We start from the raw sequence: 12,533 nt of genomic DNA, 5'->3' as shown, positions 1-12,533 counted from the left end.
GTGAAAGGAAAGGCTGGTAGGTATAGGGAATGATGGATGACTAAAGAAATTGAGGGTTTGTTTAAGAAAAAGTAGGAAGCATATGTCAGGTATAGACAGGATAGATTGAGTGAATCCTTAGAAGAATATGAAGGTATACCTACCAGGGAAATCAGGAGGGCAAAAAGAGGACATGAAATAGCTTTAGCAGAAAGAGTTAAGGAGAATCTAAAGGGTTCTTACAAATACATTAAGAACAAAAGAGTAAGTAGAGAGAGAATAGGGTCCCTCAAAGATCAGCAAGGCAGCCTTTGTGTGGAGCCACAGGAAATGGGGAAGATACTAAACGAGTATTTTGCATCAGTGCTTACTATGGAGAAGGACATAGAAGATATAGAGGGGAATTATGTAGGGAAATAGATGGTGACACCTTGAAAAATGTCCAGATTACAGAGGAGCAAGTACTGGATGTCTTGAAACTCATAAAAGTGGATAAGTTCCTGATCTGGTGTACCCTAGAACCCTGTGGTAAGCTAGAGAAGTGATTGCTGGGCCTCTTGCTGAGATATTTGTATCATCGATAGTCACAGGTGAGGTATTGGAAGACTGGAGGTTGGCTAATGTGGTCCCACTATTTAAGAAAGGTGGTAAAGAAAAGCCAGGGAACTATAGACCAGTGAGCCTGATGTTGGTAGTGGGCAAGTTGTTGGCGGGAATCCTGAGGAACAGGATGTACATGTATTCAGAAAGACAAGGGCTGATTAGGGGTAGTCAACATGGCTTTGTGCATGGGAAATCATGTCTCACAAACTTGATTGAGTTTTTTTTTAAGAAGTAACAAGGAGGATTGATAAGGGCAGAGTGGTGGACTTCAGTAAGGTGTTTTCCCCATGGGAGACTGATTAGCAAGGTTAGATCTCATGGAATACAAGGAGAACTAGCCATTTGGATACAGAACTGGCTCAAAGGAAGAAGACAGAGGGTGGTGGTGGAGGGTTGTTTTTCAGACTGGAGGCCTGTGACCAGTGGAGTGCCACAAGGATCGGTGCTGGGTCCACTACTTTTCATCATTTATATAAATGATTTGGATGTGAGCATAGGAGGTACAGTTAGTAAGTTTGCAGATAACATCAAAATTGGAGGTGCAGTGGACAGCGAAGAGGGTTACCTTGGATTATAACAGGATCTTGATCAGGTGGACCAATGGGCTAAGAAGTGGCATGTGGAGTTTAATTGAGGTAAATGTGAGGTGCTGCATTTTGGGATAGCTAATCTTAGCAGGACTTATACACTGAATGGTAAGGTAGTAGGGAGTGTTGCTGAACAAAGAGCCCTTGGAGTGCAGATTCATAGCTCCTTAAAAGTGGAGACGTGGGTAAATAGGATAGTGAAGAAGACATTTGGTATGTTTTTTTTATTGGTCAGGGTATTGAGTACAGGAGTTGGGAGGTCATGTTGCGGCTGTACCGGACATTGGTTAGACCCCTTTTGGAATACTGTGTGCAGTTCTGGTCTCCTTCCTATCGGAAGGATGTTGTGAACTTGAAAGTGTTCAGAAAAGATTTACAAGGATGTTGCCTGGGTTGGAGGATTTGAGCTATAGGGAGAGATTGAATAGGCTGGGGCTGTTTTTGCTGGAGTGTCGGAGGCTGAGGGGTAACCTTATAGAGGCTTATAAAATCAGAGGGGCATGGATAGGATAAATAGACGAAGTCTACTGGTGGAGTCTAGAAGTAGAGGTTAGAGGTTTAGGGTGAGAGGGGAAAGATATAAAAGAGACCTAAAGGCAATGTTTTCACACACAAGGTGTTACGTGTATGGAATAAGCTGCCAGAGAAAGTGGTGGAGGAGGTACAATTGGAACATTTGAAAGGCATCTGGATGGATATATGAATAGGAAGGGTTTGGAGGGATATGGACCGGGTGCTGGCAAGTGGGACTAGATTGGGTTGGGATATCTGGTCGGCATGATGAGTTGGACTGAAGGGTCCGTTTCTGGGCTGTAAATCTCTATGACTCTTTCTGGAGGGATTTTCTTTGATGAGAGGTTGATTAGGTTGGGCTGGTGCATATTGAAGTTCAGAAGAATGAGACATGATCTAATTGAAACATCAGATTGTTTTGGGACTTGACATGGTAGATGTGGAGAGGTTTTTTTCCCCTTTTGGGAGTCTAGGACCACAGGATAGAATTCAAGACTAAGGGTTCACCCATTTAAGACAGAGATAAGGAGGAATTTCCTCTTTCAGAGAGTGATGAAATTGGCATTCTTTACTGCAGAAGGCTGTCATAGCTGGGTCACTAAGTAGACTCAAGGTTGTGACAGACAGATTTTTAATCAGTAAGGAAATCAATGGTTACATAGATAAATCCAGAAAGGCAAGTTGCAGATAATTAGATCAGCCATGATCTCATTGAATGGAAGGATGGATTCAATGGCCTACTTCTACTCCTATGTCTTCTGGTCTTTTTCTCTACTTGCTTCATAGGAGCAGTTCACACAAGGCCAATCATACTGTGACACATAGGCTAATCATTCCAAGCACCAATGGATACAGTTTCAAATTATCTATCTTTCCTTGTATGATAAAGCCCATATTCCCGGCTTCAGTTGAGTAAATCTACCCTAAACTGCTTATGATACAACTATATCCTTCTTATATAATAAACCAAAACTCTACCCACTACACTAGGCATGGCCTTGTAAATCAGTTGAAAAACATCACTACTCTTATATTTCCCTTGCAGCAGATGACAACTTTCCACTTACCTTCCTGATCACTGTTGTTCTTGATTGTTAAATTTTGGTGTTTCATGTACCAGGACCCTCAAGTCCCTATGCACTTGAGAATTCTGCAATCTCTTTCTATTTACATAATGTGTTGATTTTCTATTCTTCATGCCAAAGTGGACAAGTTCACATTTTTACACATTATTATCCATTTGTCAACATTTTGTTGTCAATTAACCTGTTTCCCTTTGAAGGTTTCTTATGTGCTCTTCAAAACTTACTTGCCTACTTATCCCTGTGTCATCAGCAATTATAACTTTGGACCCTTCAACTAAGTCATTCATGTACATTGCAAATAGTTTAGGCAGATGCAAATGAATTTCCGATGAGCAGAAGCATAGTAGCTAGATTGATATCAAGTATTACCTCGATACCCCATCGTAATCACCACCAAATCCTACAGTCTGGTAACCAGCAATCTTTTTGATGTGGTCAAAATGATCTAGAGAAATAATTTAAATGTCATGTCTTTTTTTTAGCAATGTTTGAATTGCATTACAATAAATGTAACTGTTGAATTCAAAATTTGAGAAAATTGATTGTGATGTCTTCGAACTTCTTGCCAGAAATTGCTGGTAGATTCTCTGCCTGAGTAATAGCACTGTGGAAGCACTATCACTACATAGACCTCAGCAGAAGAATATAATAGGACCAAATTAGAAAAGTAATAAGAAATTTAACCAAATAAAAGCACATACAAATGATAAAAAAATTGCGCCAGTAAACAAATATTTATGTTAAAAGAGAACAATTGACACAAAATTGCAACAATATCGAAACTGTTTTATCTGTATCATGACACCATTATTACAATAGAAAATGAGGTGAAATATTAGAATGTTTTTGACTTTATTCACTTAAAATTCAAACAGGCCCAATGTCTCTCTTGTGCTGGTTTAAGATATTTTAATTTACAAAATTTTCATTTTATGAAACTGTGGGACAAAACTGGGCATAATTATGTCTATTAAGTTAAAATTTTTAAAATGCTTCACTTTATGGTGACTGAAGCAATCCCTTTCAGGGGACTGGTTAGTTTACAGAGAAACGAAAGTGAAAAATCGCTGCCTGCTTGGCCAAATTTCAAAATGGTGTCATGACACATAAAGTTAGCATATACAATGGAGGTGATGCGTCTTCCAGACAGCCTGTATGGTTACCTCTTTATCTGCGATAAATGGTGTCAGATATACATTAGGCAGGATTTGGGCATGGAATCAAGATTGGAGTTTGATGTGCTGTTTGATTTGCAAAAACGCAGATATGACGGGGTTCAGTTTCACCCCCACTGTCATAATAATCATAATAGTGTAGCAAATCACTCTTCAGTGATTGATTGAACTTCATGAATTAGTTTATTTAAAACTGCAAAATACATTGCAAATTATGAAGCTGACATTGCAGCAAACCAACTGTTTTTTTCTGCTGAGGGTGGGTCAACTCAACTTGAAACGTTAACTCTGATTTCTCTCCATAGCTGCAACCAGACCTGTTGAGCTTTTCCAGCAACTTTTTTTTTTGGTTCTTGTTCCTCTGCTGCTTGCAGACCCAAAGCATACTAATTGCAAAACAGAACCAGAATATTGTATATGCAAGCACTTGGATTCCTTAAAGATGAGCAGTCTTAAAAGCAAAACACACATTTTACATTTCCCTCCTTTCTAAAAGAAAGATGCTCTATTTACAATAAAAAATTAGGAGAAAGTGAGGACTGCAGATGCTGGAGATCAGAGCTGAAAAATGTGTTGCTGTAAAAGCGCAGCAGGTCAGGCAGCATCCAAGGAGTAGGAGAATCGATGTTTCGGGACACCACCCCGCCCTCCACCTCCTCTATGATTTTCGCTTCCCCAGTCCCCAACGCCTTACCTTCACCATGGACATCCAGTCCCTGTACACCTCCATTCCCCCATCACGAAGGACTCAAAGCCCTCCGCTTCTTCCTTTCCTGCCGTACCAACCAGTACCCTTCCACTGATACCCTCCTTCGACTGACTGAATTGGTCCTCACCCTGAACAACTTCTCTTTCCAATCCTCCCACTTCCTCCAAACCAAAGGAGTAGCCATGGGCACCCGCATGGGCCCCAGCTATGCCTGCCTCTTCGTAGGATATGTGGAACAGTCCATCTTCTGCAGCTACACTGGCACCACCCCCCACCTTTTCCTCCGCTACATCGATGACTGTATCAGCGCTGCCTCGTGCTCCCACGAGGAGGTTGAACAGTTCATCCACTTTACCAAAACCTTCCACCCCGACCTCAAATTTACCTGGACCATCTCAGACTCCTCCCTCCCCTTCCTAGACCTTTCCATTTCTATCTCGGGCGACCGAATCAACACGGACATTTACTATAAACCGACCGACTCCCACAGCTACCTAGACTACACCTCCTCCCACCGTGCCCCCTGTAAAAATGCCATCCCATATTCCCAATTCCTTCGTCTCCGCCGCATCTGCTCCCAGGAGGACCAGTTCCAAAAGCGTACAACCCAGATGGCCTCCTTCTTCAAAGACCGCAATTTCCCCCCAGACGTGATCGACGATGCTCTCCACCGCATCTCCTCCACTTCCTGCTCCTCCGTCCTTGAGCCCCGCTCCTCCAATCACCATCAGGACAGAACCCCACTGGTCCTCACCTACCACCCCACCAACCTCCAAATACATCGGATCATCCGTCATAATTTCCGCCACCTCCAAACGGACCCCACCACCAGGGATATATTTCCCTCTCCTCCCCTATCAGCGTTCCGAAAAGTCCACTTCCTCCGTGACTCCCTTGTCAGGTCCACACCCCCCACCAACCCAACCTCCACTCCCGGCACCTTCCTCTGCAACCGCAAGAAATGCAAAACGTGCGCCTACACCTCCCCCCTTACTTCCCTCCAAGGCCCCAAGAGATCCTTCCATATCTGCCACAAATTCACCTGCACCTCCACACACATCATTTACTGCATCCGCTGCACCCGATGTGGCCTACTCTATATTGGGGAGACAGGCCGCCTACTTGTGGAATGTTTCAGAGAACATCTCTGGGAGACCCGGACCAACCAACCCAACCACCTCGTGGCTCAACACTTCAACTCCCCCTCCCACTCCACCAAGGACATGCAGGTCTTTGGACTCCTCCATTGCCAGACCATAGCAACACGACGGCTGGAGGAAGAGCACCTCATCTTCCGCCTAGGAACCCTCCAACCACAAGGGATGAACTCAGATTTCTCCAATTTCCTCATTTCCCCTCCCCCCCCCCACCTTGTCTCAGTCCCAACCCTCGAACTCAGCACCACATTCCTAACCTCCAATCTTCTTCCTGACCTCTCCGCGCCCACCCCCACTCCGGCCTATCACCCTCACCTTAACCTCCTTCCACCTATCGCATTTCCAACACCCCTCCCCCAAGTCCCTCCTCCCTACCTTTTATCTTAGCCTGCTGGACACACTTTCCTCATTCCTGAAGAAGGGCTCATGCCCAAAACATCGATTCACCTGCTCCTTGGATGCTGCCTGACCTGCTGCGCTTTTCCAGCAACACATTTTCAGCTATCATTACTGCTTGTCTTGTCAAGTTTTTCTTTCATGGACTGCAGTTGCTGTTCACTGACTGATCTAATTCCCCTTCAAGCTGCTTGAATGGTTCAGATATTTTTGGCATTTACCGTATTATTCTGTAAGAAATGTCAACTCATTTTAAAGCTTCTGGTTTTACACTCTGCATTTTTCTAACTTGGTCAAAGTTTTACTCTTCTGTTGATGTGATACATTTTTATTAATAACCTGTTGCAATGACTGCCCAGCCTTTTCAACTTTTTTTTTGTTTTCTTTGCTGTCTAGACCTATTCAACTTGTTGCTTCAGGTTGTTTTTGGTTTTCTCTGTGGCGGTTTATGTTTTTTCATAAGACCATCATTACTAGCATTTATTTCTGAAAAGACTGTCTCATGTACGGTTTGCAGCTCCTTATTGTATGTACTGATTTTGAGGGTCTATCATTTTGTCCAGCATTGCTTTGAATCCAAGTCAGTGTTTCTGGAGCTATTCTTGCTGAGACAGTTCATTGAAAGTGTGCGCATGTCCTGTCTTCTTGTAAACCAGTAATGTTTGCTGATACATTCTAATTCATCCTGCCCCCTTCCTTTCTCTTCAATCATTTTTTTGAGCTGATCAGAGATATCCCCTAAAGACTTCATTATTTTGGAAACAGTATTTTCCATTTTGGATTTATCCTGAGCAAATTGTTCAGTTTCTTCCTTATTGTATTTTCATATATGTCACCACAGCATCTATTGAGATCTAAGCCTGACCACATTAGTAGAACATAGAACAGTACAGCGCAGAACAGGCCCTTCGGCCCTCGATGTTGAGCTGACCTGTGAACTATTCTCAGCTTGTCCCCCTATACTATCCCAAAATCATCCATGTGCTTATCTAAGGATTGTTTAAATCTCCCTAATGTGGCTGAGTTGGCTACATTAGCAGGCAGGGCATTCCACGCCTTTACCACTCTCTGCGTAAAGAAAGTGAAGTGATCCTTGCTACTTCCATATTTATTCTACCTATGTGATAACGTTGATATTTTCTGCAAGACGGTGTGTAACACTTATTAACTACTCTTTGTCTTAAGTCCTAATCATCAGATTCTGGTTTGTTAATTACTCCATGTAGACACCTCTGATGGGATACAAAATGTTCTTTATTGTAGTTTGAATGTACTCATTGTGCACAGCTTGTTTGGGTCCATACATGGCTCATTGTTCGATTGGATTGGCTCTGCCAATGGACTTTTCTGCCACATACCACCCCTTCCACATGCCTTCCTCTAGTTGAATGTTCTAGCAATTGTGCCAACTGTCAGGTTTGTACTTTGGACCAAAAGCTTGGTTGACTTGAATACATGCTTACATCCAAACTTCAAGTAGTACTTTGATGCTATGAGTTCTGGAATTGTTTAGTAAATCTTCCTTGAAAGCCTCCATGGAGGAGTCAATGGGAGAGATGTAATAGAACATAGAACATTACAGCGCAGTAGAGGCCCTTCGGCCCTCGATGTTGTGCCGCCCTGTCATCCTAATCTGAAGCCCATCCCACCTACACTATTCCATGTACGTCCATATGCCTGTCCAATGACGACTTAAATGCACTTAAACTTGGCAAATCTACTACTGTTGCAGGCAAAGCATTCCATACCCTTACTACTCTGAGTAAAGAAACTACCTCTGACATCTGTCTTATACCTATCTCCCTTCACTTTAAAGTTGTGTCCCCTCGTGTTTGCCATTCCCATACTTGGAAAAAGGCTCTCCCTGTCCACTCTATCTAACCTTCTGATTATCTTGTATGTCTCTATTAAGTCACCTCTCAACCATCTTCTCTCTAACGAAAACAGCCTCAAGTTCCTCAGCCTTTCCTCATAAGACATTCCTTTCATACCAGGCAACATCCTAGTAAATCTCCTCTGCACCCTTTCCAAAGCTTCCACACCTTTCTTATAATGCGGTGACCAGAACTGTACACAATACTCCAAGTGTGGCTGTATCAGAGCTTTGTAAAGCTGCAGCATAACCTCCTGGTTCTGGAACTTAATCCCTCTATTAATAAAGGCCAAAACACTGTATGCCTTCTTAACAACCCCTGTCAATCTGGGTGGCAACTTTCAAGGATCTGTATACATGGACACCGAGATCTCTCTGCTCATCTACACTCCCAAGAATCTTACCATTAGCCCAGTACTTTGCATTCCGGTTACTCCGTCCAAAGTGTGTCACCTCACACTTGTCCACATTAAACTCCATTTGCCACCTCTCAGCCCAGCTCTGCATCCTATCCATGTCTCTCTGCAACCTACTACATCCTTCGTCACTATCCACAACTCCACCGACCTTAGTGTCGTCCGCAAATTTACTAACCTACCCTTCTAAGCCCTCGTCCAGGTCATTTATAAAAATTACGAACAGCAGTGGACCCAACACCGACTCTTGCGGTACGCCGCTAATAACTGGACACCAAGATGAACATGTTCCATCAACTACAACCCTCTGTTTTCTTTCAGCAAGCCAATTACTGATCCAAACTGCTATGTCTCCCACAATCCTATTCCTCTGCATTTTGTATAATAGCCTACTGTGGGGAACCTTATCGAACGCCTTGCTGAAATCCATATACACCACATCAACCGGTTTACTCTCATCTACCTGTTTGGTCACTTTGTCAAAAAACTCAATAAGATTCGTTAGGCATGACCTACCCTTCACAAAACCGTGCTGACTGTCCCTGATCAGATTATTCTTTTCTAGATGGTTATAAATCCTATCTCTTATAACCTTTTCCAACACTTTACCAACAACTGAAGTGAGACTCACTGGTCTATAATTACCAGGGTTGTCTCTACTACCCTTTTTGAACAAGGGAACCACATTTGCTATCCTCTAGTTCTCAGGCACTATTCCTGTAGACAATGATGATTTGAAGATCAATGCCAAAGGCTCGGCAATCTCTTCCCTTGCTTCCCAGAAGATCCTAAGATAGATCCCATCTGGCCCAGGGGACTTGTCTATTTTCACACTCTGCAGTATTTCTAATACCTCTTCCTTGTGAACCTCAATCTCTTCTAATCGAGATGCAAGTATCTCTGTATCTTCCTTGCCAACATTTTCATTTTCTATAGTGAACACGGTCGAAAAATATTTATTTAGTGCTTCCCCTATCTCCTCTGACTCCACACACAACTTCCCACTATTATCTTTGATTGGCCCTAATTTAACTCTCGTCATTCTTTTATTCCTTACATACCTATGGAAAGCCTTAGGGTTAACCCTGATCCTATCCACCAACAACTTCTCATGTCTCCTCCTGGCTCTTCTGAGCTCTCTTTTTAGGTCTTTCCTGACTTCCTTATAACCCTCAAGTGCCCTAACTGAGTTTTCACATTTTGTCCTAACATAAGCCTTCTTCTTCTTCTTGACCAGGGATTCCACTTCCTTAGTAAACCACGGCTCACGCGTTCTATATCTTCCTCCCTGCCTGACAGGTATATACTTATCTAGGACACACAGGAGTTTTTCCTTGAATAAGCTCAACATTTTTAATGTGCTCATCCCCTGCAGTTTCCTTCCCCATTCTAAGCTTCCTAAATCTTTCCTAATTGCATCGTAATTTCCCTTCCCCAGCTGTAACTCTTGCTCGATGGAGTACACCTATCCCTTTCCATCACTAAAGTAAACCTGACAGAATTGTGATCGCTGTCTCCAAAGTGCTCACCTACTTCCAAATCTAACACCTGGCCAGGCTCGTTACCCAGTACTAAATCTAAAGTGGCTTCGCCCCTTGTAGGCCTGTCTACATATTGTGTCAGAAAGCCCTCCTGTACACACTGGACAAAAACTGACCCATCTATAGTACTCGTACTGTAGTGATCCCAGTCAATATTTGGATAGTTGAAGTCCCCCATGACAACTACCCTGCCTTTCTCACTCCTATCGAGAATCATCTTTGCTATCCTTTCCTCAACATCTCTGGGACTATTCAGAGGCCTATAGAAAACTCCCAGCACGGTGACTTCTCCTTTCCTGTTTCTAACCTCAGCCCATACTACCTCAGTTAACAAGTCCCCAAACGTCCTTTCTACAACTGTAATGTTGTCCCTGATCAACAATGCCACACCTCCCCTTCTTTTACCATCTTCTTGTTCTTACTGAAACATCTGAATCCCAGAACCTGCAACAGCCATTCCTGTCCCTGCTCTATCCATGTCTCCGTAATGGCCACAACATCGAAGTCCCAGGTACCAACCCACGCTGCCAGTTCACCCACTTTATTTTGGGTGCTCCTCACGTTGAAGTACACACACTTCAATCTAGGTTCTAGCTTGCCAGTATCAGATACTTGATTTTGGAACTCCCTACTCTCATCCTCTTCTTTACCTGTCCTACAATTTTGGTTCCCAACCCCCTGCTGTATTAGTTTAAATCCACCTTAATAGCTTTAGCGAATTTCCCACTCAGGATATTGGTACCCCTCTGGTTTAGATGAAGATCATCCTGCTTGTAGAGGTCCCACCTACCCCAGAAAGAGCCCCAATTATTCAAAAACCCGAAACTCTCCCTCCTGCACCATCCCTGTAGCTACGTGTTCAACTCCTTTCTCTCCCTATTCCTCACCTCATCAGTACGTGGCACGGGCAGCAAACCAGAGAAAACAACTCTGTTTGTCCTAGCTCTAAGCTTCCATCCTAGCTCCCTGAATTTCTGCCTCAAGTCCCCATCTCTCTTCTGACCTATGTAGTTGGTGCCAATGTGGACCACGACTTGGGGCTGCTCTCCCTCCCCCCGAAGGATCCCAAAAACACGATCAGAGACATCATGGACCCTGGCACCCGGGAGGCAACACACCAACCGTGAGTCTCTCTCGTCCCCACAGAACCTCCTATCTGTCCCCCTAACTATCAAGTCCCCAATGACTACTGCTCTGCTCCTCTTCCCCCTTCCCTTCTGAGCAGCAGGTGCCCACTGCTTTCCCCTGGTAAGTTCCCCCCCCCCCCCCCCCCCCCCCAACAGTATCCAAAATGGTATACTTATTGTTGAGGGGAATGGCCACAGGGGATCCCTGCACTGCCTGCTGGTTCCCTTTCTGTCCCCTAACTGTCACTCATCTGTCTTTTTCTTTTATCTGAGGAGTGACTACCTCTCTGTAAGTCCTGTCAATAACCCCTTCTGCCTCCCGAATGATCCGAAGTTCATCCAACTCCAGCTCCAGTTCCCTAACGCGGTTTTCGAGGAGCTGGTGTTGGGTGCACTTCCCACAAGTGATGACCCTTACTTCCCACATTCCCACTGCCCTACACTCCATTCCCATTATTCTAACTCCCAAAGTGACTACTGAAAAAAAGGATTAGGAAATAAACTAATTACCTTACCTTGTCAATCTGGCTCCCACAACCAGCTCAATTCTGTTTACAAGCTCTCCATGTGAAAAATCACATAATGAGCCATTTTCTCTTGACCTGCTTATGAAGTTGTGCATGGATTTTGTAGGCTTTTATATAAAAGGAATGAATTCTATTCAACGGGAAGTTTAATATGACTCTGCATTTGTCTTCTCATGCAGATCATATCTTTACAGAGTTATAGAGTCATAGGGACAATGCCCATTGCATCCACGCTGATCAAGAAAAACTACCTAACTATTCTAATCCCATTTTTTCCAGCACTTGGACAATAGCCCTGTATGCCTTGGCATCAAAGTACAGATGTAAATACTTCGGAGGTGTTATGAGGGTTTCTGCCTCTATTTTACAGGCAGTGATTTTCAGATTCCCTCTGGGTGTAATAAGGTTTTCCTCACCTCTCATCTAAAGGTGAGTTCCTTAAAGGTAAAATGTCTTAAAGGCAATATATACATACAACACATAACTAGTCTGTTTCTATAGTCTCACACAAAAGCACATTTAGATTTTGCTGTTCAGGAAGTGGCATTGTCAGCCCAAGTCACTGTAATTTCCTGATAGATACTCAGATGAGAGCAAGTATGCTCTGAAAATCGTTATTAAAAAGGAAAAAAATACTTTTAGAGTGGTCTTTTGAATTTTGTTCTAAATTATGGATTGGAACACATTTTGTTTTTTGGTATTTTTTCTCATTTCACCTTTATCTTTCAAATTTCAGCACCATTCTTTCCCAAAAAATGTTTGCCACTTGAAGTAACCTTTCCACAAAATTAAAGAGACTTGATATTGTACCTATCCCAGCAATATATTATCGTTAATACAGAAGA

The 12,533-nt window shown here is 43.2% G+C and overlaps 1 protein-coding gene across 1 annotated transcript in view; it reads right to left on the bottom strand.

The window, feature by feature from the left end:
• Positions 1 to 12,533, bottom strand: part of dpep1 (dipeptidase 1) — a 58,915-nt gene that overhangs the window by 11,447 nt on the left and 34,935 nt on the right. The window contains exon 8 of the mRNA XM_043706798.2: positions 3,137 to 3,212. Coding sequence (XP_043562733.2) covers positions 3,137 to 3,212 — 76 coding nt within the window. The remainder of the gene's footprint in view (positions 1 to 3,136; positions 3,213 to 12,533) is intronic.

This window comes from Chiloscyllium plagiosum, unplaced genomic scaffold, assembly GCF_037043375.1.
Source record: "Chiloscyllium plagiosum isolate Xiang-an unplaced genomic scaffold, Cpla_swu_hap1 HiC_scaffold_17, whole genome shotgun sequence".
NCBI lineage: Eukaryota > Metazoa > Chordata > Chondrichthyes > Orectolobiformes > Hemiscylliidae > Chiloscyllium > Chiloscyllium plagiosum.
Note: the sequence above shows the minus strand (reverse complement) of the source record. Positions and strands in the feature narration are given on the sequence as shown.